Source organism: Trachurus japonicus, chromosome 9 (genome assembly GCF_045865225.1).
Source record: "Trachurus japonicus isolate A0001 chromosome 9, Traja_1.0".
NCBI lineage: Eukaryota > Metazoa > Chordata > Actinopteri > Carangiformes > Carangidae > Trachurus > Trachurus japonicus.
Window position 1 is genome coordinate 33,486,311 of NC_140915.1, and position 26,537 is coordinate 33,512,847.

At 44.2% G+C, this 26,537-nt stretch overlaps 1 protein-coding gene across 1 annotated transcript in view; it reads left to right on the top strand.

Moving 5' to 3' along the window:
- The window catches only part of hmcn2 (hemicentin 2), a 62,558-nt gene extending 36,283 nt beyond the window's left edge, over nucleotides 1–26,275 (top strand). Inside the window, exons 34-81 of the mRNA XM_085787542.1 lie at nucleotides 41–259; nucleotides 360–473; nucleotides 564–751; nucleotides 833–929; nucleotides 1,111–1,272; nucleotides 2,032–2,145; nucleotides 2,346–2,542; nucleotides 3,169–3,250; nucleotides 3,757–3,888; nucleotides 3,981–4,124; nucleotides 4,222–4,381; nucleotides 4,944–5,068; nucleotides 5,160–5,343; nucleotides 5,886–5,983; nucleotides 6,830–7,108; nucleotides 7,237–7,427; nucleotides 7,562–7,643; nucleotides 7,977–8,113; nucleotides 8,222–8,363; nucleotides 10,951–11,095; nucleotides 11,219–11,343; nucleotides 11,459–11,615; nucleotides 11,711–11,832; nucleotides 12,443–12,607; nucleotides 12,731–12,838; nucleotides 14,032–14,166; nucleotides 14,259–14,393; nucleotides 15,038–15,307; nucleotides 15,390–15,580; nucleotides 15,669–15,882; nucleotides 17,587–17,721; nucleotides 17,805–17,995; nucleotides 18,669–18,750; nucleotides 18,879–19,049; nucleotides 19,401–19,553; nucleotides 19,789–19,926; nucleotides 20,046–20,167; nucleotides 20,282–20,522; nucleotides 20,634–20,693; nucleotides 20,793–20,912; nucleotides 21,631–21,765; nucleotides 21,877–21,996; nucleotides 22,754–22,879; nucleotides 23,509–23,637; nucleotides 23,736–24,029; nucleotides 24,143–24,262; nucleotides 25,587–25,713; nucleotides 25,826–26,275. Of these exons, the coding sequence (XP_085643668.1) occupies nucleotides 41–259; nucleotides 360–473; nucleotides 564–751; nucleotides 833–929; nucleotides 1,111–1,272; nucleotides 2,032–2,145; nucleotides 2,346–2,542; nucleotides 3,169–3,250; nucleotides 3,757–3,888; nucleotides 3,981–4,124; nucleotides 4,222–4,381; nucleotides 4,944–5,068; nucleotides 5,160–5,343; nucleotides 5,886–5,983; nucleotides 6,830–7,108; nucleotides 7,237–7,427; nucleotides 7,562–7,643; nucleotides 7,977–8,113; nucleotides 8,222–8,363; nucleotides 10,951–11,095; nucleotides 11,219–11,343; nucleotides 11,459–11,615; nucleotides 11,711–11,832; nucleotides 12,443–12,607; nucleotides 12,731–12,838; nucleotides 14,032–14,166; nucleotides 14,259–14,393; nucleotides 15,038–15,307; nucleotides 15,390–15,580; nucleotides 15,669–15,882; nucleotides 17,587–17,721; nucleotides 17,805–17,995; nucleotides 18,669–18,750; nucleotides 18,879–19,049; nucleotides 19,401–19,553; nucleotides 19,789–19,926; nucleotides 20,046–20,167; nucleotides 20,282–20,522; nucleotides 20,634–20,693; nucleotides 20,793–20,912; nucleotides 21,631–21,765; nucleotides 21,877–21,996; nucleotides 22,754–22,879; nucleotides 23,509–23,637; nucleotides 23,736–24,029; nucleotides 24,143–24,262; nucleotides 25,587–25,713; nucleotides 25,826–26,207 (7,460 nt within the window). The 3' untranslated portion in view covers nucleotides 26,208–26,275. The remainder of the gene's footprint in view (nucleotides 1–40; nucleotides 260–359; nucleotides 474–563; nucleotides 752–832; nucleotides 930–1,110; nucleotides 1,273–2,031; nucleotides 2,146–2,345; nucleotides 2,543–3,168; nucleotides 3,251–3,756; nucleotides 3,889–3,980; nucleotides 4,125–4,221; nucleotides 4,382–4,943; nucleotides 5,069–5,159; nucleotides 5,344–5,885; nucleotides 5,984–6,829; nucleotides 7,109–7,236; nucleotides 7,428–7,561; nucleotides 7,644–7,976; nucleotides 8,114–8,221; nucleotides 8,364–10,950; nucleotides 11,096–11,218; nucleotides 11,344–11,458; nucleotides 11,616–11,710; nucleotides 11,833–12,442; nucleotides 12,608–12,730; nucleotides 12,839–14,031; nucleotides 14,167–14,258; nucleotides 14,394–15,037; nucleotides 15,308–15,389; nucleotides 15,581–15,668; nucleotides 15,883–17,586; nucleotides 17,722–17,804; nucleotides 17,996–18,668; nucleotides 18,751–18,878; nucleotides 19,050–19,400; nucleotides 19,554–19,788; nucleotides 19,927–20,045; nucleotides 20,168–20,281; nucleotides 20,523–20,633; nucleotides 20,694–20,792; nucleotides 20,913–21,630; nucleotides 21,766–21,876; nucleotides 21,997–22,753; nucleotides 22,880–23,508; nucleotides 23,638–23,735; nucleotides 24,030–24,142; nucleotides 24,263–25,586; nucleotides 25,714–25,825) is intronic.
- Nucleotides 26,276–26,537: the final 262 nt, after the last annotated feature.

The following is a 26,537-nucleotide window of genomic DNA, read 5'->3' on the forward strand; positions in this document are numbered from 1 at the left end:
AATTTAAAAATGTAAGAGTGACATATTATTGTCTTTCCAGTTCCTCCCATCTTCCACAGGGTGACTAACAGAGAAGCAGCCTGGGGTCTGGGACATGAGGGGGACAGTAACAATGAGGACATGGTAGATAAGCGGGAGGTGGTCCTGGGTCATCCAATCAGTCTGTCCTGTGAGAGTAATGCCATCCCCCCACCAAAGCTCAGCTGGCACAAAGATGGAAGAAAACTCACATCTGCAGATGGAGTGGTGCTACTTCCAGGTCAGGGGGAACTCTACTCACCTGTGTCGCCGTTATGCACAAAAGAGGCTTCATATTCATACGTAAATCTGCTGTTCTGTATCTGGCTTTGTCCTCTCAGGTGGGCAGGTGCTACAGATCCCCAGAGTACAGAAAGAAGATGCTGGAAGGTATACATGTCAGGCTGTCAATGAGGCCGGAGAAGACCACATGCACTTTGAACTGGAGATCCTGGGTAACTGGAACATGACCATTTTCTTTGTAATTAAAATGCACACAGGTGGAAATGAACATCGTTTCTGAGGAAGTCTGTTTTCTTTCTCAGTCCCTCCTGTGATTATGGGAGCATCAGAGGAGTTTATGGAGGAAATGGGAGCAGTGGTCAACAGCACTGTGGTCCTCCACTGTGACGTGAGCGGACACCCTGCTCCAGTCATCTCCTGGCTCAAAGACGGCCAGCCGGTTCACACAGACGCACAGCACCACATCACCGAGGATGGGACTCAACTCCAAGTTAGTCATTAACTGGCTCACAGACAAATCCCTGTGTGTAAACTCTGTGTCATATGAAAGAATAACACTTCTATCTTTCAGCTCCTCAGTGTGCAGGTTTCTGACATGGCTGGCTATCTGTGTGTGGCTGAGAACAAGGTTGGAACAGTAGAGAAACTGTTCAGTCTCACAGTGCAAGGTATGGAAAGTTCACAACTAAAAACACTGTAAAGTTAACTCTGCATGTAATCAGAAGTAGCAATATACAAAATGTCTTTTTGTTCTTTTATTACGCATAGAATTGGATGTTCCTTCACGGAGCAGACTCATGCAATCATGTGACTCATTTTGAACAACACAACTGTTGTATTTTCTTTCAGTGCCTCCTAGAATAATTGGCAGCAAGGAGGAGGAGGTTAGCGTGATCGAGGGCCACATGGTGTCGTTGCTGTGTGACGTCCAGGCGTACCCTCCTCCAGACATCACCTGGACCAGAGACGGCCAGGTCCACTTGTTCGGCACCGGCATCAGCATCCTGCCAGGTCAGCTCTCTGCCACACGCAAAACCCAAATATATCTTATTCAGGGAGCATTTCCTTTGTGTAATCTAAAACCCTATTCGCACGGGATTAGTATTACCTGGGGACCTCAGGTAATTTGTAATAATTGCGGAGGACGTCTGCGATCTTAATCCCGTGCGAATGCGCCATGTCAGTAATTTGTAAAGTAAAAATTCCCCCGCAAATGACCTACTATATTTCACCAAAGACCGACGTCCCGTGGTAAAACTAGTCCCGTGCGAATCGAGGGGCGTTTTTTGTTCTTCCCCGGTTGAAACCATACTGTACAGGTTGAAACATGGAGGCTGCAGTGGAAATTATGAGCGGCATTTTCAAAGGCTTTTTAGGTGCAAACTCGGGCTCGTATCGGTGCTGGAGACCCATTTGAATAAACAGCTCAGATCCATAAAATTAGTGAAATTTAGGGGGATATTGAAATGGATGAGATGGTTGTGAAGTCAGGTTGCTGCTTTGACATTTTATTTACATTTGCTTCGCACATGGATGTGACGGCAGCGGATGTTACGACGTGCACAGCTTTGAAGTCATATCGGAGCCTTAATATCAGTAAATTCGAGTAAAATTACAGACTTCACTTATCCTGTGCGAATGCACCGCAAGAAACACAGTCGTGGGGGGTCATTTACAAATCACCAGACGTCCCCAGGTAATACTAATCCCGTGCGAATAGGGCTTAATTCTGACAATTACAATTCTTTTCATACTGTATACATTTCATAGGTGGCCAGATGCTGCAGTTGTCCCGGGCAAGGCTGGAGGATGCAGGGCAGTATGTCTGCACAGCCACCAACTCAGCAGGCCAGGACCAGAAGACGATTCTCCTCAGTGTTCATGGTAAACAAACATGTGGTGACACATCCTCCATAATTCACTTTACTTATGCATATACAGATGATCAAATCTCACAAGATTGTTTAGGTAAAAGATGTGTTTACCTCAAGCCAGCTGTGACCAAAGTAAGTTCAGGAGCAGATCAGGCCAATAATCTGAATAACCTCAGAGATCACGTCCTCTGTGTGTGTACAAACCAACAGTCCCGCCCAAGCTGAAGCCCCGTCTAGATGATGAGTCGGACTCAGTCACCCCTCAGGTCGGCTCCTCGGTCACCCTGAGATGTGAAGCCCGGGGTGTTCCCGAGCCCGAGGTCACATGGTACAAGAATGGGCTGCAGCTGGCTGCAGGGAATGGACTGAAGATGGATCGTCAGCAGCTGGAGATCATAGGAGTTCAGGTCAGGAAAATGTCTGCAGAACTTGAGAGAGGTCACATTTGATTTCCAGTCTTTACACGCTAACATGTTCAAGTACAAATATTTCACTTGTTACCGGAGTCATTTCTGTGCACAAGCCTGAAAATGATACAACAATCTTTTCAATGGTAAAAAGTGAAAGAAATGAGTATACTGAACTAAAGTAAGAGAGCCGCAAACATATTCCCTCCTCGCTTCTTTTTGGCATAAAAAGGAATAAAATGCCTGTAGTCATGTTATGTGTAGAAAACACGAAGGAGTCATAGCCCCAAGCCTGAACCAGTTTTGTGACAACAGCTGTTGTGGTGATGTTGGGGTCCCCTAATGCTTTGCACAGATAGGATGAGACTTTAGGATCTCAAGCAATTCCTAATTTGTAAACTCTCTCTCACACACACACACACACACACACACACACACACACACACACACACACACAAGGACTAACTTTCACACATTCCCTCCAGAAAATACAAAGACTAGGAAGTTAATTAACGAGAATTAGAACACATGCACCAGTGAGCACAGTCGACGGAAGCTGTGTCCTTTCTTTGCCTGCGCTCATAAGCAAAGCCTCCCTCTTTACAATGACCTTCTTTGGTTTCTAGATGGCAGATGGTGGCACCTACACTTGCAAAGTGTCTAATGTGGCTGGACAGGTGGACAGGACGTTCAGACTGACGGTTCATGGTGAGCATACCTCTGCTCAATTCTCAAATTAAAGGGACAACGAGGAGTTTTGGAAAAGCGAAGCGTTTTCACACTACATTTATGAGCCTCCGCGCGTACCGTGAAATTCTTTGACCGGCGCAAGACAGACTCATATTTTCATTCATCAAGAATTAAAGTCAGAGGTTCAAAGACGATCACATACCGTCGTAGTTCTGACCATAAACGGCGATTCGGCGGCGTTATTCTCATGACTCGCCACGAAACCGAAAGTAAAAAAAACGCTGGTCGGCTCGCCCAGCATTTCCGCCACTAATAATAATAACAAAATAACAATAGAGACAAAACGATATATTTATCGAAAATGGGCCCATTAACAAGTGTGGATAGCGTAGATTCATCCACATTAATATGAGACTTTTTTATTGTCGCAGAATTTTTCGTTCTGCCGCTAGAGAAACTCTTCGTTGTCCCTTTAACATCCAAAAGAAGTGAGTGGTCTTTATTCCACAAATATATTTCCACAGTTCCGCCTGACCTTGCTGGGCCTCCCTGGGAGTCCCTGAACCACACCATGGGCTCCCGTGTGAGTCTGCTGTGTGAGGCCACAGGAGTCCCCGTCCCAAGCATCACCTGGCTCAAAGATGGAAGCCCCATTGGTAAGAGGAGGGGCAAATATAGTGGTCACTGTGATGGTATGGACTCACCGTGAGCGACAGCTGGTGTACATGTGAATGTGTTTGCTGTGCAGAGAGCAGTCTGCAGTGGCAGTGGTCCATTCGCGGGAACCGACTGGAGCTGGGGCCCCTCACTCTGTCTCATGCTGGGACTTACACCTGTGTTGCCAAGAACAGTGAGGGCCGAACACAGAAAGACTACTCCCTCACAGTGCAGGGTAAAAGAGTTTGCAATTTCAGCAAAATGAAATAAATTCATCCTTGAAAATCTTACATCTCACTAAACTGGCATTACGTAATCCTTGTTGTACTCAGTTTCACCAACCATCCTGGACTCTGACCATCCTTCTGATGTGAGCGCTCCCATGGGAGAGGAACTGACCCTTGAGTGCCGAGCAACTGGAAACCCAACACCCCACCTCAGCTGGCTGAAGGATGGAGTGACTTTAGAGGGATCAGACACCCGTCACATCGCGTAAGTCATTCATAGTCACTGCCAGACATTTACATGCACCCACAATTAATGTGAAGAAAAATTTGTAATAACAATTTTTCTGCAGTGCATTTGCTCATTCAAAGCTGTTGTATTCTAGTGTGTGTAGTGTTCTAATCAGTACAAGAATCCATCAATACCCTTCGCCAAAGGTTCAGGAAATAATAAAAATAATGATATTAATCATCATCATGAATGATTATGTGCATGACATGTGGATGTGTGGACAGACAAATGGAGTCGTTTATAGTCCCTGGCCTAATTTCATCTTTGGGAACAGCAAGAGCAGCTGTTTTACAGCTGTTCCGCAGCTCATATCGTCATCACAACCACATCAGCCAGAGAAAACAAATGTCTCTCTGTGTGTGTGTGTGTGTATGTGTGTGTGTGTGTGTGAGAAAATCGTGGGATGGCGATGATAGCAATGATGGGAAAGTAATTCTGAGAAGACAAATAATTGATGCTGGTTGAGACAGAAAGGATGGAAAAATTGTAATACAGTGGTGTTAATGTGAAAACATGAACTGTCTTTGTGACCTGGCAGTGTGACCCCTGATGGCAGCACGCTCACATTACTGAGGCTGAGTCCTGAGGATTCTGGGACATACACTTGTTTGGCCGTCAGCCCAGCGGGACAGGAGAGCAAATTCTACACCCTCTTTGTACTCGGTCAGTTGGATCATTGAACTGTGGCAGGTGTGTTAGTGAAGGGTATGAGCTTTTTGAGAGATTTGCAATAATCCAATTTGACCTGTCACAGTGCCGCCGTCCATCTCTGGTGAGACCAGTGTCCCTCAGGAGGTGCAGGTGACTCAGGACAGCGCTGTGACTCTGGAGTGTCACGCAGCAGGAAACCCTCCACCTCAGATCAGCTGGCTGAAGGACGGACGTCCCCTGCTCCTCTCTCCTCGTGCTCGCCTCCTCTCTGCTGACTCTGTGCTGAGGTAAGTGTAGACACTGCAAAAACCCAAATATCTTACCAAGAATATTTGTCTTATTTCTAGTCAAAATGTAATTTCTAGTCAAAACAAATCTCATTATACTTCAAATAAGACTCAGCACATACAAAGTAACTTGTTTTTAGCCACTTTTTACTTCTTTCAAACAGATTTTCACTTGAAATAAGTAGAAAAACCTGATAGTGGAGCAAGTTTTTCTTTCTTATTACAAGCACAAAAATCTTGCTTTCACTGGCAGATTATTCTACTTATTTCAAGTGAAAATTAGTTTGAAACAAGTGAAAATGATCTAAAAGCACGTTCATTTTTAGTTACTTAAAGCAGATATCATCTTAAAGTTACTTTAAGTGAAAAGAGTTTAGTTTTGACTAGAAATTAGACATTTTGACAAAAAATAAGACAGATATTCTTGGAAAGATTTTGAGTTTGCAGTGGAGAGAGAAAGCTGAATATAAATGTCCTTATTTTGTGAGATCACGTGTTAACAGGTAATTCAACATTAATCCTTCTCTTTCTTCATAAAAAAGGATTTCTCCGGTGCAGCTGTCGGACTCTGGAGTTTACACATGTGTGGCACGCAGTCGCGCTGGTCTTGCTGAGCTCAGCTATGATGTCCAGGTCCAAGGTACAGTCAAAACACACTACCTACTGATTTACCTTGGATCTCATACTGTGTGTGACATCTCAGATCTCATGGTTTTGATTTTTGATTTCATTAAGATTATCTGCTACTCCTGGTAACAGCTACTCTTCCTGGGCTCCATTAAAAGCCACATAAAATAATCAAACACACATGAAATGAAACTAAACTTCCAAATAATATGAAAAGCTGCATAGTACAATATATTAATTAATAATAATAATGATAATAATAATATAATAGTAACAATTCAAACAAAACAATACCAAATCAATAACACAGTAACATACCAACAACAACAAAAACAATATTAACAATGACAAAATCAGTTATGACAAGACATAAACTTTAAAATAACCCTAGACAGACCAGAAATCAAGCATATGTTATATAATCAATGCTGTCTGCCTGTCAAGGCATTGTCTTTTAAGATATATTTTTTAAAAACAGTAACCAAATCTATGTTTCTAGCATTATCAGGTAGCTTGTTCCAACAAGATATGGCTCTATATAAGAGTAAGAATAAGAGTATAAGTTTTTTGCATTGAGCGTGATTTCACAAAAGGTACAACAAATAAGCTTTTTGCAACCTGTCTTGTGTGATGGTTATGAACATCTTGAATATGACGGATTCTAGAAAAAAAACATATGGGCTTATTTGAAGTAAAAACTTTGTGGAAAAAAGAAAGAAGATTGTAGTACAGCCTATTGTTCACAGTCAGCCACTGGAGCTTGGTGTGCATACCTTTGACATTGGTTCTGGGCAACCTAAGAGCAGACGTGCAGCTCGGTTTTGCACAAGTTGAAGGGTTTTTGTGTGTTTATCTCCAGTGCCCCCTGGTGTGGATCATGTTGAACCAGTGGAGCCAGTTACAGTGGTCCAGGGATCTTTGGTGACATTAACCTGCGAGGCGCGTGGCGTGCCCCCTCCCACGCTGACATGGCTGAAGGACGGTCAGCCGCTGTCCCTTCACCGCAACCTGCTGCTGGACGGACAGGAGACGCGGCTGCAGCTGCCTGACGTGGCTCCTACAGACGCGGGCCTGTACAGCTGTGTGGCCAGCAACCAGGCTGGAAGCAGCACCAAGAGCTTCAACCTCACCGTGCTCGGTAATCCCATAACTTCCTCTGTTTAAACGGTGGATTTAAATTCTGGATTTAATGTGTTTCACAATTCTTTAGCCACAGTGACAACTCCCTTGTGCAGCTGATCTGAAACTTCCTACTTTCTAATCCAGAGCCCCCAAAGATATCCAGCTCCAGCTCTCCGGAGGAGCTGACGATAGCGGTGGACAGCGCGCTGCAGCTGGAGTGTGCTGCTGTGGGTGTCCCACCTCCCACCCTCAGCTGGCTCAAAGACGGTCGCCCATTAGAAGGCACCGACATAGTTCAAGAGGACGGACACTTCGTCAGGATTAGCAAAGTTCAGGTAAATTGCAAACTGACAATATCTGAAAATGCAAAAAAGCATTGGCATTCAAACAGATGGAGGACTGAAGTTCGAATGGCGTCAGTCCAGGCAGCACGGTAACACTTAGACTGATTAATGTTGTCTCCTCAAAGGTCGAGGATGCGGGTCTGTACACCTGCTTGGCCAGCAGCCCAGCTGGAGAAGATGGAAAAAACCACTGGGTCCGAGTCCAAGGTGACAGAAGCTGTTCTCCCTTATCCGCCTCCTCTACCTGCACCTGGGGCTTGGGATATTTTTACTATACATAAAGTCTGTGTTTGCACTAAAGTAAAAACAGACCCGCTCTGGTTTTTATGCAGCATTTAAATTGTGTGCATTGTCTGTGTGGGAGTCCAGACACTGAGCATATGCTGTTTTATGGCAAACATGATTTCTGCAGTTTATCTGTTTCACATACCTCTGCTCTTTGTTTAAAGTCAGCTATAATTGTTTGTGCATGTTACTGCTGGAAACTTTTTGTAATTCACCTCCCGGTTCCCCTCTTCATAACAAGTGGTTATGTTTCAGTCCCCCCGACCCTGCTCGGCTCAGGTGACGTGAGGACATTGACAGTGCCAGTTAATGGACATCTGACCTTGGAGTGTCTGGCTGACAGTGACCCCCCTCCCAATATAGAGTGGTACAAGGATGAGGCCAAACTGCAGGTACAGAGTCAGGAAAACAAAACACAACAGATGACAAACTGACCTAGAAGCCATCTCTCCTGACTCACACACTTCACCTCTTTTCCTGCCGTCCTCTTGTGCTATCAGCCTAGTGGTCGTATCCAGCGGCTGGCGGGGGGTCAGTACCTGGAGATACAGGAAGTCAGGCCCGAGGACAGCGGCCAGTACAGCTGTGTGGTCACCAACATGGCTGGGAGTAACAGTCTCTTCTTCACAGTGGAGATTCTCTGTAAGTCTACCTGTCACTTTAAAATCATTTCACAAATTCAAGTCAAACCTACATAGTACTAGGGATGTCCCATATTGTAAATTTGCCGATATCTGATAGCCGATTTTGTCCACAAGTAGAATTTCCGATTCCGATAATAACCGATTCCGATATGCAGGCTTTTTCCCCCAAAAAACTAATTAACAACATACCTCCTGTCAGGAATTAACACATTACTGTATGACTACATCTATTGTGATACCCCACTGGATGCATTCCACAAATTAACATTGTTTATACAGACACACAGACACAAACACTTTTATTTTCTGATTCATCTCTCCAGTGGGTGAGGTCATATTTGGTAGGTAGAGAACAGGTGGTGGATGTGGAAGGGACCTTGTCCTCACCTCTTAGATTAACATGTGGAGTTCCCCAGGGGAGTATTTTAGGTCCGTTATTCTTTTTACTATATGTGAATGACATGCCGTCAGCCATAGATTGCCATCTGTATGTATTTGCTGATGATTCGGCCATACTAGTCTCTCATAAAGAGAAATTAGAGGTGGAAAGGCTGCTTAGTATAGAACTTTCCAAACTCAGTGAATGGCTGGTAGATAATAAGCTGTCTCTTCATCTTGGCAAAACAGAATCAATTCTTTTTGGGTCCAGCTACAAACTAAGAAAGTCACAAGAATTCGAAGAGTCATTACAAAGGTGAGCCAAAGGACTAAGTTCCTGGCAAGAATTTCTAGCCTATTGGATAGCTACACCCTAAAAACCTTAGCTGATGCCCTTGTACAATGCTACTTTGGCTATGCCTGTACATCTTGGTACACTGGCACCTCTAAAGGCCTCAAAGTAAAGCTACAGACATGTCAAAACAAATTGATTAGTAGTACATAAACTTCATCCCAGAACACACCTCCACTCTGACCACTTCTCCAGCCTCAGGTGGCTCAGAGTGGAGGAGAGAGTTTCTCAACTTAAGCTGTGTTTAGTTTATAAAATAAAAAACGACCTGGCACCAAAGTATTTAGTAAACTACTTCTCCAAAGTCAGTGACACACACAATTATTCCACCAGGGGGCGCTCCACTGACTACAGGCTCTGCCGATTTAAGAGCTGTATGGGAACGTTTTCTTTTCTTTACTCAGCAGCTGTCTTGTGGGATGGCCTTCCTTTAAACCTTAAAACTGTTACCTCCTCCTACTTTCTTTTGAAGTCCTCAATAAAAAAATGGTTAGCCAATCGATAAATTAAATCAAAAGAGCAGTGAAGCACTAGATTATTGTATTGTTTGTTTGTATGTCTGTCAAATGTTTTGTTGTTCTTGTTTGGGACCTAATTCCCTTGTCTTATCTATTTCGTCTTGTTCTTTTTCTTCAATGTTGTAGTCTATGTGCCCTAGTGTCTTTCTCCTATGTTTTTAGTCCATGTGTTGTGTGTTGTCCTCCTTGTTTTTGAATCCATGTTGTCTACCATCAAATAGGACCACAGTGGAAATAAGCCTTTGGGCTTTTTTGTGTTTTAATCCTTTTGAACACTTGTCTAATGTTGTTCAATAAAGTTTTCAATTCAATTCAATTTAATTTATTTAAGCAGGCTTTTAGTTAATGCGTTAAATTGTTTTATTCATTACATTTTTATGTTTTTACTGTTGTATTTTATTTTATTGTGAAGCACTTTGTGATTTTTATCCGTGAAAAGACACAAAGCACTCTGACTGACGGACCAAACCATCAGCCACTGCACACGTGCGTTGTACCACGGCGCACGCTGATTGACTTGAATGGGGGTGCTGCATTGCTACAACGTGCGCGATGGCGACGATCGGAGCAGATTATGAGGAAATCTGGGAGTGATGCGTGAACAGACACGTGTGCTCTCTCTCTCTGTCTGGCTCATTGAAACAGCCTATCTTATCACTGGATGCTACGAGTGACAGGCGAACAGCCAATCAAACAGCTGTGTTGCTTGGTTGCAGCACCATCGCCATGTGTGTTTGTTTACAACAGAACAACTGTAGTAAGAACACGTGGACTATTATTGTGCGTCTGAATCAGTGACGGCAATAGTTAAGTAGCGACAGTCCACCGCTACTTAAAGGGACAACGAGGAGTTTTGGAAAAGCAAAGTGTTTTCACACTACATTTATGAGCCTCCGCGTGCACCGTAAAATTCTTTGACCGGCGCAAGACAGACTCATGTTTTCATTCATCAAGAATTAAAGTCAGAGGTTCGAAGACGATCAGATACTGTCGTAGTTCCGACCATAAACGGCGATTCTGCCACCACTAATAATAACAAAATAACGATAGAGACAAAACGATATCGAAAATGGGCCCATTAACAAGTGTGGGTAATGTAGATTCATCCACATTAACATGAGACTTTTTTATTGTCGCAGAATTTTTCGTTCTGCTGCTGGAGAAACTCCTCGTTGTCCCTTTAATTCACCATGAAATCCAGGCATTACATTATCGGGTTTTCATTATCAGAAAAAAAATCAGCAGAAAAACCGATAACGATATGGACAGATAAGATAATATCGGCCGATATTATCGGTCGGACTATATAATTGGACATGTCACTTTTTACCCTCCAGTGCCCCCGGTGATAAAGGAGAGCAGTTCAGTGGTGACCGCTCACGTGGGTCAGGAGGCAGTTTTACCTTGTGAAGTTGAAGGCGACTCTTCACCTACGGTCACGTGGAGAAAAGACGGCTTCCCTGTGTCTCAGGACAACAATAAGTACGTCGTCAGATAACAACAAGGGCGACCTGACATCTGTACTTCTAGACTTCAAACAGTCACGGCTGTGCACTTTGGTGTTTCTATCCACTAATTAATCTTTTAATTACCTCTTTGTTTCAGATACACTTTATCAGAGGGCTCCCTGCATGTACATGGGGTTCAGCTGAGTGATGCTGGTCGATACTACTGCACCGTGTCCAACCAGGCCGGCTCAGATCACCGGGGAATGGATCTGCGGGTGTTTGGTAAATAATGTAGAATAGGAAAATCCAGAAGTTATTTGATGTCAGTGTAATTTTACAGTATTCAACAGGCAGAGACCACACAACCATTGACCTAAACTGTCCTGTCTCTTGTCAGTGGGTCCTTCAATCAGTCCAGGTTCATTCAATGTGACAGTGACCACGGGGATTAGAGCTGTGCTGAGCTGTGAGAGTTCAGGTATACCCCCACCCAAAGTGTCCTGGAAGAGGAATGGCACTCCACTTGACATCAGTCAGCTGCCTGGAGCATACAGGTACAGACTAATGACTGCACTCTGTGTGAATACATGTATGATTACAACTCACATAGTAATGTGAAAACTGATGCACTGTTGTTTTCTCTGTACAGGACACTAGCCTCAGGGTCTCTGGTTCTTCTGTCACCATCCAGTGAGGATGAAGGTTACTTTGAGTGCACTGCCGTTAATGATGTAGGAGAGGAGCGCAGGGTCATTGAGGTCATGGTACAAGGTATTGATATTATAGTGAGTTTTTATCAATAAGCAAATTGTACAGTAGAGAGGCATTTCAGATGAATGGATTGACACTAGGGATGTCACAATCATACTAAGATTTTCTTAGTACGATTATTGTCAGAGAAATAATCATGGTATTTCGATTATCACAATTATTATGCATTAATTAATTTCACAACACTATGAATGTGTAAAATCAAATCTTGTCAAAATATATAATTATACACACAAAATATTTAATATCTATTAATATAGGACCAGTTATTAATCCCCCAGGGGAAATGTTTGAAATATTCAAGTCATTAACTGTCATCTATACCAAGTGTTTGAGCTTATTTTAATAGTTTTTTGTTTTTTTTATGACGAATCAAATTCAGCGTTACATCAGGTAAATTCACATTTATGTAATTTAACCTAGTTACTATGCATTTACCTTTGCTTTGGTGCTCATCTGCCGATATGGTCTCAATAAAATCTTTTCTGGAAAGTGATGGTATTTAGGAATCTTTACGATTAATTAGTTGTGGCGTTACCATCGTGATTAATTGTGAAAACATTGTAATCGTGACATCCCTAATTGACACGTTTTGTATTTTCTCTTTTAGTCCCACCGTCGATTGAAGACGATGTCACAACAGTTACAGCTGTGAAGATGTCTCCTGTGGTGTTGCCTTGTCACGTACAAGGACGTCCTCAGCCCATCATCACATGGACGAAGGGTGGTGCCAAGCTGGGTGTCAGAGGAGGAAGTTATCGTGTCCTTCCCACTGGTAAAGACAAAATGCAGTCATTGTATTCGCGACAAAACAATAAGGCCACTCAGCATGGATCGCACCATTTTGTCTCCTCAAATGTGACATTTAATTATTAATCTCTGATTGTTTCCCTCGCAGGAGTGTTGGAGATCACTGCTGCTGTGCCGAGTCACGCCGGCAGATACACATGCTCAGCCCGCAACCCGGCTGGAGTGGCTCACAAACACATCTCTCTCACAGTGCAAGGTTGGCTCTCTCAGGCTGCAGGCCACTTTGTGTTGAGTTGGAATGCTTATGATAAAAACATAAGAATTTTTTCATTTTATGAAAAAGGTTGAACAAATTGCAACAGACGCAAACTCAACTGATTTTGTATCCTCAACATGTCCTGAGTGAAGAATCCCATTAGGGGAAAGTTTCGAAAAAGACCAAAATATAGCCCATTCATACGCCTATTAATTATTTTTCTCACATGACTAGGGTAAAATTTTGAACCTTTAGATATCTCCATGAAAATTACCAAGTTGATTACTTACATTAAGACAAACAAAAAATGTATTGCAAGTTTTTTGAAATTCTTTGTCAACATGAGCAAACAGTGCATAATCTAATTATGTATGGATAATTTGCATACATACAACACCAGATGTAAACATTGAGTATAGCAGGTGAACATGTCTTGTTCCATCTTGTTGACATATTACAGTTAGGCACACTGTAGCTTAATGAGCAAGGGCACTTAGGCTACCATGTAAAACGAGTGCTTCCTGCAGCAATGGGTTCGAATCCAGTCCACGTCCTTTGCTGCAAGTCCTTCCATCTCTCCATCCCCCTTTCACAAATATCTCTCTATCTATCATTTAAGGTGAAATTGCCAAGAATATATATTTTTTAAACAACTGTTGGATCAAAACAACCATCAGAAGATAATTCCTTCGCTTGAAAAATTGCAGCCATCTTGAAATTTCAAGTGGTTTCTTGTTGAGTGGCCGATGGAGTCAACTCATCCCAATATTCATGGTTGTACCACCACAGCAACTTTATATATACCCATGCTGTCAAAACGGTGGAATTTATGCAAATTTTCTCATGTTAACAAACAATTTAAAAAAAAAACTTGTAATACATTTTTTGTTTGTCTTAATGTAAGTAATCAACTGGGTAATTTTCATGGTGATATCTAAAGGTTAAAAATGTTACCCTAGTCACGTGAGAAGAATAATTAATAGGCATATGAATGCGGTATATTTTGGTCTTTTTTTAAACTTTCCCCTAATGGGATTCTTCGGGGCTTTTTTCCCTCACTCAGGACATGTTGAGGATACAAAATCAGTTGAGTTTGCTTCTGTTGCAATTTGTTCAAGGTTGACCCCCATTTTGGCTTAAAATTACTGGACTAAATCCCATTTGACGATGTATCTGTTCTTCTATGTGCTTAGAGCCTCCTGAGATCAGGCCAATGGCAGAGGAAGTACAGGTGGTGTTGCATCATGGGACCGTTTTACCCTGTGAGGTTCAAGGCCTCCCAAGACCATCCATCACCTGGCAACGAGAGGGAGTTCCCATTGCAGCAGGTAGCAATATGTGACATGTTAGCAGGGTTTTGAACACACTGTAAATCTAGTCTGTCCTGCACAGGTGACTGTTATTTTCTATCTAACCTCAGGTCACAGACTGGCTGTGCTGTCAAACGGAGCCCTGAAGTTCTCTCGTGTCACGCTGGGTGATGCGGGGAGCTACCAGTGCCTGGCAAAGAATGACGCCGGTGTAGCTGTGGGCAGGACCAAACTAGTCCTTCTAGGTAAAGTGATGGTTTCTCCATGTTTCTTTCTCACAGTCACATTATTTGGTTCAAAAGTCTGTTTTTCATTAATCAGTAATCCCCCCCATCAACAAACTGAAGTGTTCCTTTCAGCTCTGAATTAGCCGTTCATATCATTCATATGTACATGGAGCGGGTAAGCTCGGTGCTGGCTGCCATGTGGTGTCTCCATGTTTTTACGTTCAGTGGCAGCGTGACGGTAGGAAACCACGGAAACTCAGCGGAGACACCGGAGCTGTCGGCTCAGGTGGAGGTGGCGTCTGTGAAAAGTCACCGTGGTAACGCAGTGAAGAGGAATGGAGCGTTACACTGATGCTGCATTCACCTGCAGTCGGGCAGACGGCCGTCGCTAACTAACCAAATGTCATTTTAGTCACAGAAGTCCAGAGAAAGCTGGTAAAACGTGGGTCAGGTAAACAATACGACATCGCCATGACAACATATTGTCACGTGTATTGTTTTGCCTTGTGCTGACGGACCACTTGTCTGCCGTCTGCCCAATTTCACGTGAATGCAGCATGAAAAATACGATAGAGTTGCTTGTGATATACAACCGCAACGCTAGATGGGAGTAATTCCTACACAATGTACCTTTAACCATGACTCACCCCATGTTTCTCCAGTTCCACCGGTGCTGAGCGTGCCTCGTGTGGAGTACTTTGCAGTGCTGGGCCACTCAGTCAGTCTGGAGTGTGTAGCTGATGGGCAGCCTCAACCTGAAGTTACCTGGCACAAGGACAGGAGGCCTGTGGTGGACAGCGCTCACATACGCACCTTTGCCAATGGAACTCTGGCAGTTACTTCCACCCAGCGCAGTGACGCAGGCATCTACACATGTACTGCCAAAAACCTCGCCGGCAGAGCCAGCCAGGACATGAGACTGGTCATTCAAGGTGAAAGAAGACTTTATGATTATTTGGACTTTACCATGTTTAAAAGTTTTGTTCATAAACTAACAATGTTATTGTATTTCAGTCCCACCCAAGATTCCTCCTGCGCAGACAGAGCTCTCAGTGATTCAGGGCTTCCAGGCGCTGCTGCCATGTGCTGCTCAGGGCTCACCGGAACCCAGAATCTCGTGGGAGAAGGACGGTGCCGCCGTGGCCAGCCATCCTGGAAAATTCACTGTGCTGCGATCAGGAGAGCTGATAATTGAGCGAGCTGAGGTACGATTTATCTCCTTCACCGCATTACAAACTACAACTCTGTCCAAGTCTAAGATGAGATCCCGTATTGACTCGTTTCTCCACATAGCCGGGGGATGCTGGCGTGTTCACATGTGTGGCCACCAACGTAGCAGGCTCTGAGAGACGAGACATCCGCCTGTCCATCAACATGAGGCCTGCATTCAAGGAGCTGCCGGGTGACGTGACTCTGAACAAAGGACAGAGTCTGGCCTTGTCCTGCCACGCCCAGGGAACACCTGCTCCAGTCATCTCCTGGACTGTCAACAACAGTCCCTTCTCGGGTAATGTTTAACTGTGTTTCAGTCAGATGCTACACAAAACTGTCTGCACTACTTCTTTTGCGATATACATCCAAACCCTTTAAGGCTACGTTCACACTGAACCGATTTTTTCGCTCATGTGACCCATATCTGATTTGCTTTTGACAGTGTGAACAGCACAGGTTGCATTGAATTGATTTTTTTGAATGCGACCGCAATCTGAACAGCTAGGTCGCATTTAATGCGACTGTGACGTCATTCTGACCCGCGCTGCACTGTTTTTTAAATGAACGACAAATAAAGTTGAAAAAAGTGTGCCACAGGCGGGAGCCAGGAACAGAATCAAAACATGGAGATCAGATCAAGGTTGATAGCGTAGTGGGGAGAGACGCTACTCTAGCAAGCAGGAGACCAGGGTTCAAATCCGCATTAAGCCATAAAGTCCTACAATACTGAACTGTTGTTGCCATGTTCGCTTCCGTAAACACCGTTGTGGCGCGCACAGCAATCAGTAGACAGGCCCCACATAAAGGGATAGTTCACCCAAAATTGAAATTTCAGAAGAAGTTTCAGAGTCCTCCGTGGCTTCTCTGAGTTACAGGGGGTCTCGGCGTAGCAGTGCATGTCCATATAACAGTTGCAAATGGATACCAACTGTCTTCATAACAAAAAACATCCAAATGCCTCCATGCTGCTCGTATGTAATGTCCGTCTTGTATTGAAACCCCGAAATGCGAAATTGTCCCGAAAAAAATTAAAGCAGATATCAGTGGAATGTTTTTGTAAATATAAGTCCTAAATAGTCCTATTTTCCGTCAGCAATCACTTACATGAAGTATTTCAGCCTAAACACGAGTCTCTCCGTCACTCTGCTCTGCTGTAACCCGAGGAGAAAATTTTCCTTGTGGGATACAAGTGTTATCCAATGAGGGGAGAGAACGGCATGAAGGGCTGTGTGTGCAGCCAAGGGATGCGCGTGAATGTGGTGACGTAGCACGAGGACCAATTGATGCCTGACAAGGGCGGGGGCTGCTAACTCATGGTGCGTTCAAGGAAACTCGTACTTTGTGTTTTTCCTTCCTGTGAAGTCATACCAGTTCGATCTGGTACGAGTTCACGGGTCGGAAGTTACGAGTGGCCGTTATAGGGAACTTTCACAGACAACAGGACGGTAAAAACACGAGCTACGGGTTACCTGGAACGCTACCAAGTCGTAGTTGTGACTTGAAGCTGTAACTTACGGTTTCAAAAGCCTGCCTTGAACACAGCATTAGCCGAAACGGCCGTGCCGATGATATCTGCTTTAAATAAGTCTATATTTCAAGCTTGTTTTGTAGCGGAAACTTCTTTAAGTTCCTCTTCCCGGTTCGTCCAAATTTGACGAACTGGGAAGAGGAGCTTCCGCTACAAAACAAGCTTGAGATATAGACTTATTTAATTTTTGTCGGGACAATTTCGCATTTTGGGGCTTTTTGGGTGATTTTGGGTGAACTATCCCTTTAAAAGACGTAATGTGAACAGCCAAACAAAAAATCGGATTTGAGCAATAAATCGGAATTGTGCATTAAGACCTGCAGTGTGAATGTAGCCTTATATTCACTCCGCTTGGTTTTTTGACACTCAATCTAATTCAGCACTAAGGGGTGGAACTGTAGTATTTCAAATGTCAACATCAGCTGAGCAAAGCCCAGACCCATCTGACTCTACTGATTGAAACCGTTCCAGGTGCCACAGTGGACGAGGCCGGCCGGAGCTCCATCATCATTGAGAATGTGACTGTGAGTGATGCTGGGACGTACGTGTGCATAGCAGAGAACAGTGTGGGCTCCATCCGAGCTCTCTCATTTGTCCGCATCAGAGGTGAGCGTTGTTTCAAGGATTACTCCATAAGATAATATCAGCTTATTAAATGTCATACTATAAACTTCGTCCTGTGTCTGCAGAGCCTCCGGTGTTGAAGGGTGAAGCCCACATGTCTCAGACCGTTATCCAAGGTGGCTCGGCTGTCCTGGACTGTCCAGTCAAAGGAGACCCCAGCCCCGTCCTCCGCTGGCTCCGGGATGGAAAACCCTTGCACCGCTCCCTCCGAATGCAAGCACTGCACAACGGATCCTTGGTCATTTACAGCATCACTGTAAATACAAACTTTACTTTTTATATATAACAGCAGACCTTTTTAGACAAGTTTTGTTAAACCAAGTCACTCAGATATGAATAATTAACCCCCCCTGCTTTGCACGCTGCTTCCGTCAATAAATGTTTCATGTCTTGGAGAACAATCGAGCAGTAGTCAGCGTATCCTAGCTTCATCTGCAGTCCCCTTGGGCCAAGGAACAGTGTGTGACTGTCCTGCAGCGTCCTGCTTCCACCTAAATCAGATTCAGTTCAGTCACAGAGGCTAACAGCATTAGCAACAGGGGGAGGAGATGAACAGAAAGCCTGATGTTCCCAGACTCAGCCCCTCTTTCCTTTGCCTATAACCTTGTTAGGTCTCTAACTGCTGCTGTAATTGCACAGCCTGCAGCTGAGACTTTCTCACAGACAGATGACTGTCCTTCCCACAGAGCACTCTAATGTGAAATTTCCTCTCCCCAGTCCAATAATATCTATTATAACACACAGAAATCAAGTCTCAACTGCCCAGTAGAAAATGTCTGATTTTTTTGCTATAATGTCATCTTTCTTTTACCATAAGACTAAAGTTGATCTAAGGGAGTTTTATCCTGAAGCTTTGTGCCTCTATCAGAGGTAAGTGTTCCTCAGAGTGCAGATTAAACCAAATTCTCCTTTACCTGACTGATCTACAGGCTGCAGATGAAGGAGAGTATCAGTGTGTGGCTGAGAGTGAAGCTGGAACAGCTGAGCGGACCATTACTCTCAAGGTTCAGAGTGAGTTCTGGGCTCATGATTGCAAACATATGAACATGTGCATGAATTAGGAAAGTACACTACACACACATGTCAGTAGGTTTCACAGAGTCTGACTCTCCTGTCTGCTCATCCTCCCTCTTACACAGTCAATGGAGGCTACTCTAACTGGCAGGAGTGGGGTCCGTGTAGCATCACCTGTGGACAAGGCTTCCAAGAACGAATCAGACTGTGCGACAACCCAGAACCAGCCAATGGCGGCAGATCATGCAGCGGACCCAGTATTGACTCTAGGAAATGTCATGTTGGTCTCTGCCCAGGTGTGGAATCATTTTTTGTTACATGAAATGCTACTTTGATTTCCTATGCTATACATATAGTATTATTGCCATTGCTGCTGCAGTCTATAGTCTTTACCCAAGTCTAGATCAGTGCTTATGCATTATCACACTGTATGTCTATATATGAGGAGAATATTATGTTGCGTAACATACAGTATAGTATACACACTTGAAAAGAACTTTGTGCAAGCTAGGTTATTACTAAAGTATCTATTACCGAGATGTGATTTTAATACATGTATCATTTAGAATCTTCAATTGAAGAAGGACAAAGGACTACAGATCAGGTAAACTCACTACTTTTCTGCTTGGTGTGTTTGTTGATGAAAGGAGAGACTCCCCGAAAGACCAGAGGCAGCTTGATCGGTATGGTGAACGAGAGGGAGTTTGGAGTGTCCTACCTGGAGGCCAACATCACAGACAATGAGGACGATGGGAGCAGCACTCTGCAGGCACGCCTGGACAACATCCCTCCTAGTGTGGGTCAGTAATCCCACATTAAAAATCCTTCATTGTACAGTTGCAGTCAGAGAGCGGTCTCTTAACAAACTCTTCATGTCTTATTTGCCTCTTTACTTCATATTTGGTAAAAGTTATTTGTTTTTACATATTAGGTACTGGATTTTACAAAAGTAGTTGCAGTTTATATTGAAGATCCAAATGTTGTTTAGACTGTGATGTATAGCTCCAGTGCTGTAACAGTGCTATTGTACTTCAGGTCCCCTGCTGCGGGTGCTGGTGTCTGTGTTTGCTCCCATCTACTGGACCACTGTGCTGCAGAACGCAGAGGCCAGAAACGGCTTCTCCTTCACTCAGGGCCAGTTCAGACAGGAGTCTCAGTTGGAGTTTGAGACTGGTGAGTTTTCTACTGCTTGTAGTTTTCTAAACTACCAGCAGATGGCACCACTGACTTACACTGACCTGCACAATATTACTTGAATGAGTGATGTCTGTTTTTTTAATCTCTCCAAACAGGGGAGATCCTTCGTTTGACCCACGTGGCCAGGGGTCTAGATTCTGAGGGAGTTTTACTCATTGACATTGTAATTAATGGATTTGTTCCCCCCTCATTATCATCATCTCATCTGAGCCTACAGGTTTGTACATTGCTCTTATTACACCGTTTAAGACCTAAAACATATCTCACTACAGAGCTCATTGGCACTTTAACTCCTCAATTTCTCTAACTTGATTTGATTTGTGTCCCACAGGAGTTTGATGAGTCATACTTGCAGACGGGCCAGGGGCAGCTGTACTCGTGGTCATCGCAGACTCACCAGAGAGGAGGAAACCCCATGATCCTACGCTGTAATCACAGCATTATTTACGAGGGCCAGGAGGAGCGCGAGGGCCCTCTGCTCCAGCTGCTCAAGGTCTCTGGGATGAACAGCGTCTACAACATGTTTACTCTCACTTTGGACTTCCACATCACTACCAGCCTTCTCGTACCAGGTCAGGGAGATGAAATGACAACTATTTAAAACGTTATCATCATTGCATCTCGTGAAATTCTGGTTCTATGATGCTGAAACATCTAACAGTGATTGAACTCTCTGTTTGCAGACGGTTATGGAGACACATGCCCTAAAGGTTTCATTCTTGACACAGCCTCCTACTGTGCTGGTATGCTGCTTTCTTTTTTTTTGTTATGCCTCATTTATCTTTTGGCAACATTTGTCCCTGTACCAGTTTTATTATGGTGACACAGTGTGTTCTTGTTAGATGAGGATGAGTGTGCGCTCCAGTCTCCCTGCTCTCATTCCTGTAACAACATCATGGGAGGCTTCTCCTGCGCCTGTCCCTCTGGCTTCAGCATCTCTACAGAGACCAACACATGCCAAGGTAAGAGACAAAAGCAATGAAAGAAGAAAAAAGCAGTCGCTCAACTCATAGCCTCGATGTAGAAAAATATAATTTATTAAAAAGGACCGACGTTTCGACCTCACACAGGTCTTCCTCAGGGTATGGTGACACAAAACACTGATGAGGGATAAATAGATACAGGTGTGTGGGACTCGAGGGGGGCGTGTCCATCCACAAACCAAGGGAGTCGAGCCAAGACAACATCAGTATAAATAGGATAATTAACCCCATCTAAGTGTCACAATGAATGCAACAACAATAATACAAAAAATGTAGGCTATATTACATTAGAAATCTAATGGACACCCACATAATGCGGTGCCATTGAAAAAACAAAAAAATGCAAAAAATACAACCACAACACATAATACATAGAATTTTTTTTTTTTTTACAGAGATGTCTATGTAGGCTACGTGAAATACAAGACCCAATCTATAGATAGAAGAAATAAATAACAATCAGTCGGAATGGGTGTATGCTATAAACGATAAAGAAACTGTGGAGAAATATGAGAAAACAAACTCCAGAGGGTAAATAAAGTGTCTAGCAGAACCAAAACCTGGCAAAAGCAAGTGACAAAAGCAAAACACCTGCTGGAGCTTCTGTGACGTATGGTGAAAAAAAAAAAAAAATCTTCCTCTAATCCTCTGCCTCAACATTCGGCCTTCCTCTCCTCTGTCACCCTATACCGTGCAGATATCGACGAGTGCTCTCAGGGCTCACACATGTGCCACTACAACCAGCAGTGTGTCAACACTGTGGGCACATATCGCTGCCAGGCCAAGTGTGGACCAGGATTTAAGCCCAGCATCTCAGGAACCAGCTGCGAAGGCAAGTCCCTGCTAATCACCGTTAAAGCGCCTTCATCTGGAGGCTTAACGACATAACCATACTGCACTTCAGATGATTCATTAAGCCGGACGCGCCAACTGTATGTTTCAGATGTGGACGAGTGCCAGGAGTCTGCTCTCTCTCCGTGCCAGCACCAGTGCCTCAACACTCTGGGCTCTTACCGCTGTATCTGCCACCCCGGTTACCAGCTGTCAGGTCACCGCTGCATCGGTCAGTCTGCTACTATCTCCACAGATTATACCAAGCTTACAAAAGTAATGGAAATGTCATTTAAAGAGATAGTTGAAATTGCACTCATTATCTATTCACCCTCATGTGGACTAAGGGCTGGGAGAAGTTTCAGAGTCCTCCGTGGCTTCTCTGAGTTACAGGGGGTCTCGGCGTAGCAGTGCATGTCCATATAACGGTTGCAAATGGATACCAACTGTCTTCGTAACAAAAGGACACACCAAAAAACATCCAAATACCTCCATGCTGCTCGTATGTAATGTCCGTCTTGTATTGAAGCCCCGAAATGCGAAATTGTCCTGAAAAAATTAAATAAGTCTATATTTCAAGCTTCTCGAAGCTCCTCTTCCCGGTTCGTCAAATCTGGACGAACTGGGAAGAGGACAGACCCTGGTTCGTCCAAATTTGACGAACCGGGAAGAGGAGCTTCCGCTACAAACAAGCTTGAAATATAGACTTATTTAATTTTTTTCAGGACAATTTCGCATTTCGGGGCTTCAATACAAGACGGACATTACATACGAGCAGCATGGAGGTATTTGGATGTTTTTTGGTGTGTCTTTTTGTTACGAAGACAGGTGGTATCCATTTGCAACCGTTATATGGACATGCACTGCTATGCCGAGACCCCCACCAGGAGGGTGAGATAATGAGTGAAATTTCAATTTTGGGTGAACTATCCCTTTAAACTTTCAAATCAAGGCTTGTGATTAAAGATGTGACGGCTTCACTTCTACAGATATCAATGAGTGCATGAGAAACGTATGCCCGGCTCACCAGCAGTGCCGCAACACAGAGGGAGGATACCAGTGTTTCGACAGCTGTCCAGCTGGCATGACCAAAGCAGAGAGTGGAGCCTGCGTGGGTTAGTGGCTTTACTTCTTATCCACTTTGTTTTCCCAGAAGTAAGCGTAATGTTTTACCGCACAATAAAACATTAGTACGCTGGTTGTGGGACATTAGTATCTTAGTCAGCCTGTGAGCCTGAAGAGCTCATAGATTTGGGTCCCTCACATTACCTGTTCTGTCTGCATTAGTACGATCAGTGAAAGTCTACAGAGCTGTTGGTGATAAGACTGGCAGCTTCTACTGACCTCAAACTGCATTTAATGTTACGTAACACCAGGTCGCATTTCATAGGACTGCTTCAAGGCACGAAACAGCAAGAGGTCACATCATGTCCTTCACAGACACAGAGAGAAAAGTCTGTTATTGTCACTAAGAGAAAAAAACCTTTGACTAAAGTAACAGATCCACTTCAGAACAGGATATAAGAAAGTACAGATCTTGAAGATGGAAGCTACCAGTTTCCTCAACAAATGCTTCAATTGCTGTTTTTATTTTTGCTTTCATTGGTTATAGTTACAGTTACATCTTTTTTTTTTTACTTTCACTTTGATTAGGTTGAGGAGAAAAAATATAAGAAATGCAAACGTAACACTGTGTTTTATGCATGCTTGGCTCATATATTTTTGTATACTGGACATTTTTCAGATATTGATGAGTGCCAGGATGGAAGTCACATGTGTCGCTACACTCAGATCTGTCAGAACACCATCGGAGGTTATGGCTGTGTCTGTCCCAGAGGTTACCGATCCCAGGGCGTAGGCCTCCCATGTCTGGGTACGAATCTGCTGTGACTGCTTTTTTTTTTTTTTAATTTCTCTAACTACTGTAGGAGCACACATTAGAACCAATGTGAGTCTTGTTTTACCTTTCAGACATTGATGAATGCCTGCAGACTCCCAACCCTTGTGCCTACCAGTGCCGCAATGTGCCTGGCAGCTTCAGGTGCCAGTGTCCTCCTGGTACTGTGCTGCTTGGTGACGGGCGCTCCTGTGCAGGGCTGGAGAGGGGCCAGACCTTCACTAACGGGACCAGAGTCAGGGCGCGACTCCGCCCACAGCTCGTCTCATCTCTCGGCAGGCCGATCCTCTCCCGTTCTCACGGATCATCTCGCATCACCAGGCAGAGCTGTCCTGTGGGGTACACCAACAGAGACGGAACATGTGTCGGTGAGAGTGCACTTCAAACATTAAGGAACAGAGAGAAAAAGGACCACTACAGACTGTGTTGTCAGCATTTTGAGTCTCGCACTTCCATCCTCACATTTTTTTTCTCTGTACAGATGTGGATGAGTGTCTGCTCAGGAAGCCGTGCCAACACGAGTGCCGAAACACCGTTGGCAGTTTCCAGTGCACATGTCCACCAGGTTACCAGCTCTTACCTAATGGCAGGACCTGTAAAGGTAATGGTCTCTTTAAAAACCTCTCCTAACATACATAATAGGGATGTACCGATTGTGAAATTCTAGGCCGATACTGATACTGATGTTTAAAATAACAATTCTGGTATCGATGTTTTTTCTCTTTTGTTTATCCCTCCTTTGTGTAAAGGAAACAAAGAAATCTTCATTACTCCCCCAAAAAATTACATTTTCACTCACTTAAAGGGATAGTTCAAGATTTTGGCAAATTGGCCCATTGCCATAATCCCTATAGTCATAGCAGTCATTACCTTCAGTTGTCAGTGCAAGCTATTTTTAGAATGGCGGAGCAGAGCCGTGAGCTGCTCAGAGCTACGCTACGGAGGCTAATGGGATTTCTTGGTTTCCCTCATCAAATACATAATCCAACAACTCCGAAACGCTCTGGTGGACAAGTTGTGACCTGCACATTCACCACGCTATGAGATAATAGTTGTTTTAGAGGTAAATTCATGCAAAACCGCTGATGCACATTCCCGTCTGGGGCAGTTTTTCGGCAAGCAGTCTCTGAAAACAACTCACAACGTTCCGTTATTATTTCATAGCGTGATGAATGTGCAGGTCACAACTTGTCCACCAGAGCGTTGTGGAGTTGTTGGATTGTGTATTTGAGTTTGATGAGGGAAACCAAGAAATCCCATTAGCCTCTGTAGCGTAGCTCTGAGCAGCTCCGCCGTTCTAAAAATAGCTTACACCGACAATTAAAGGTAATGAACCTACTGCTATGACTATAGAGATTATGGCAATGGGCCAATTTGCCAAAGTGTTGAACTATCCCTTTAACTGGTGTCAGCACAATATGCCACCTAATAGATATATTGTAGCCTCGTAAACCAGCCTCTCGCGGAAATGCATTTCATTTCATTTCTCGGGAGAGTCTGGCCTCATTCCCCCTGCAAGCGTTTGGGGTGGGCGGGAGCTGGGCGGGAGTAGTAGCAAAGACGGTTTAATATCTTTGGTAGTAGCGTTGACAGACAACCCCATTCAGCCAATCAGCAAGTTGGTGTAGTGACGGGGCTTTGCACCAGTCGGTCCCTGATTGGCCAACGTGCTGTGTCAATCACAGACTCTCCCTCGGAATGAAATGAAATGCTCTTCCGCGAGAGGCTGGTTTACGAGGCTAGATAAATTGGCCCTGCCATCAGTATTTTCCGATGGCCGATGGCAGTCAATGAGGCGAATATTGGCTGATACCGATGTTCAGCCGATGTATTGGTGCATCCCTAATACATACTGTACTTTTGTTAACTTTCACCCTCCTGTAAATTAACAGAACTGACTTCTAATCCACTTTCTCTACTGTTAGACATCGATGAGTGTGTAGAACAAGGCATCAAGTGTGGACACAATCAGATGTGTTTTAACACCAGAGGAGGATACCAGTGCCTGGATACACCCTGCCCTGCATCCTATCAGAGTGGACGCAGCCCTGGGTAATTTGCAGTATTAAATATTATAATTATGATTTTTTATATTCTACATAAATTATTTATTTTTGTAGCTGTGAGATATTGTAATGACACTCTTTCCTGTTGCCTTTTCAAGGACCTGCTACAGACCCTGCTCTCGTGACTGTGCTGCAGGAGGCTCTCCTCTGCTCCTGCAATACAAGCTGCTCACTCTCCCCTCAGGCATTCCAGCCAATCACAACGTGGTACGGCTGTCAGCCTTCTCAGAGTCAGGCATCCTGCAAGACCGCACGTCTTTCACCATACTTGAGCAAGAGTCGGAGACGGGCGCGATGATGGGCCGCGTGTTCGGCATCAGAGATGATTCCGGCAGGGGGATCATCTTCACCCTGAGAGCTCTGGACAGACCGGGGCTGGTGCGGCTCAAGGTGCAGGCCACCACCATCTCGCTGCAGGGCCGAATTACCTACCAGAGCATCTTCATCATCTACATCTCCATCTCAACGTACCCCTACTGAGCCTCTGTGCTGCCTTACAGATGACTCTGCTCCCTGTGGCCCCTTGAAGCCTCTCACCCACAAGGCAACCCCCCCCACAAAAAAAGAAAAAAAAAGAAAAAAACAGTGCCTTGGACACAGTAAGCCATGCACAAAACATAAAAGATAGTGTGGGCATGGTTAGTAAGTGGATTTCATGAAGATGTGTACCCCCCTGTCACAATGGAAAAAGTCCTTAAGAGAAAGACCTTCCTTTTTGCCTTGAGTGGGATCTGTTGAATAAATTATAAAGCAGATCATACTCCACTGTAGATATCTGAAACAAGCAGGATGAACGAAATATGATGTTCA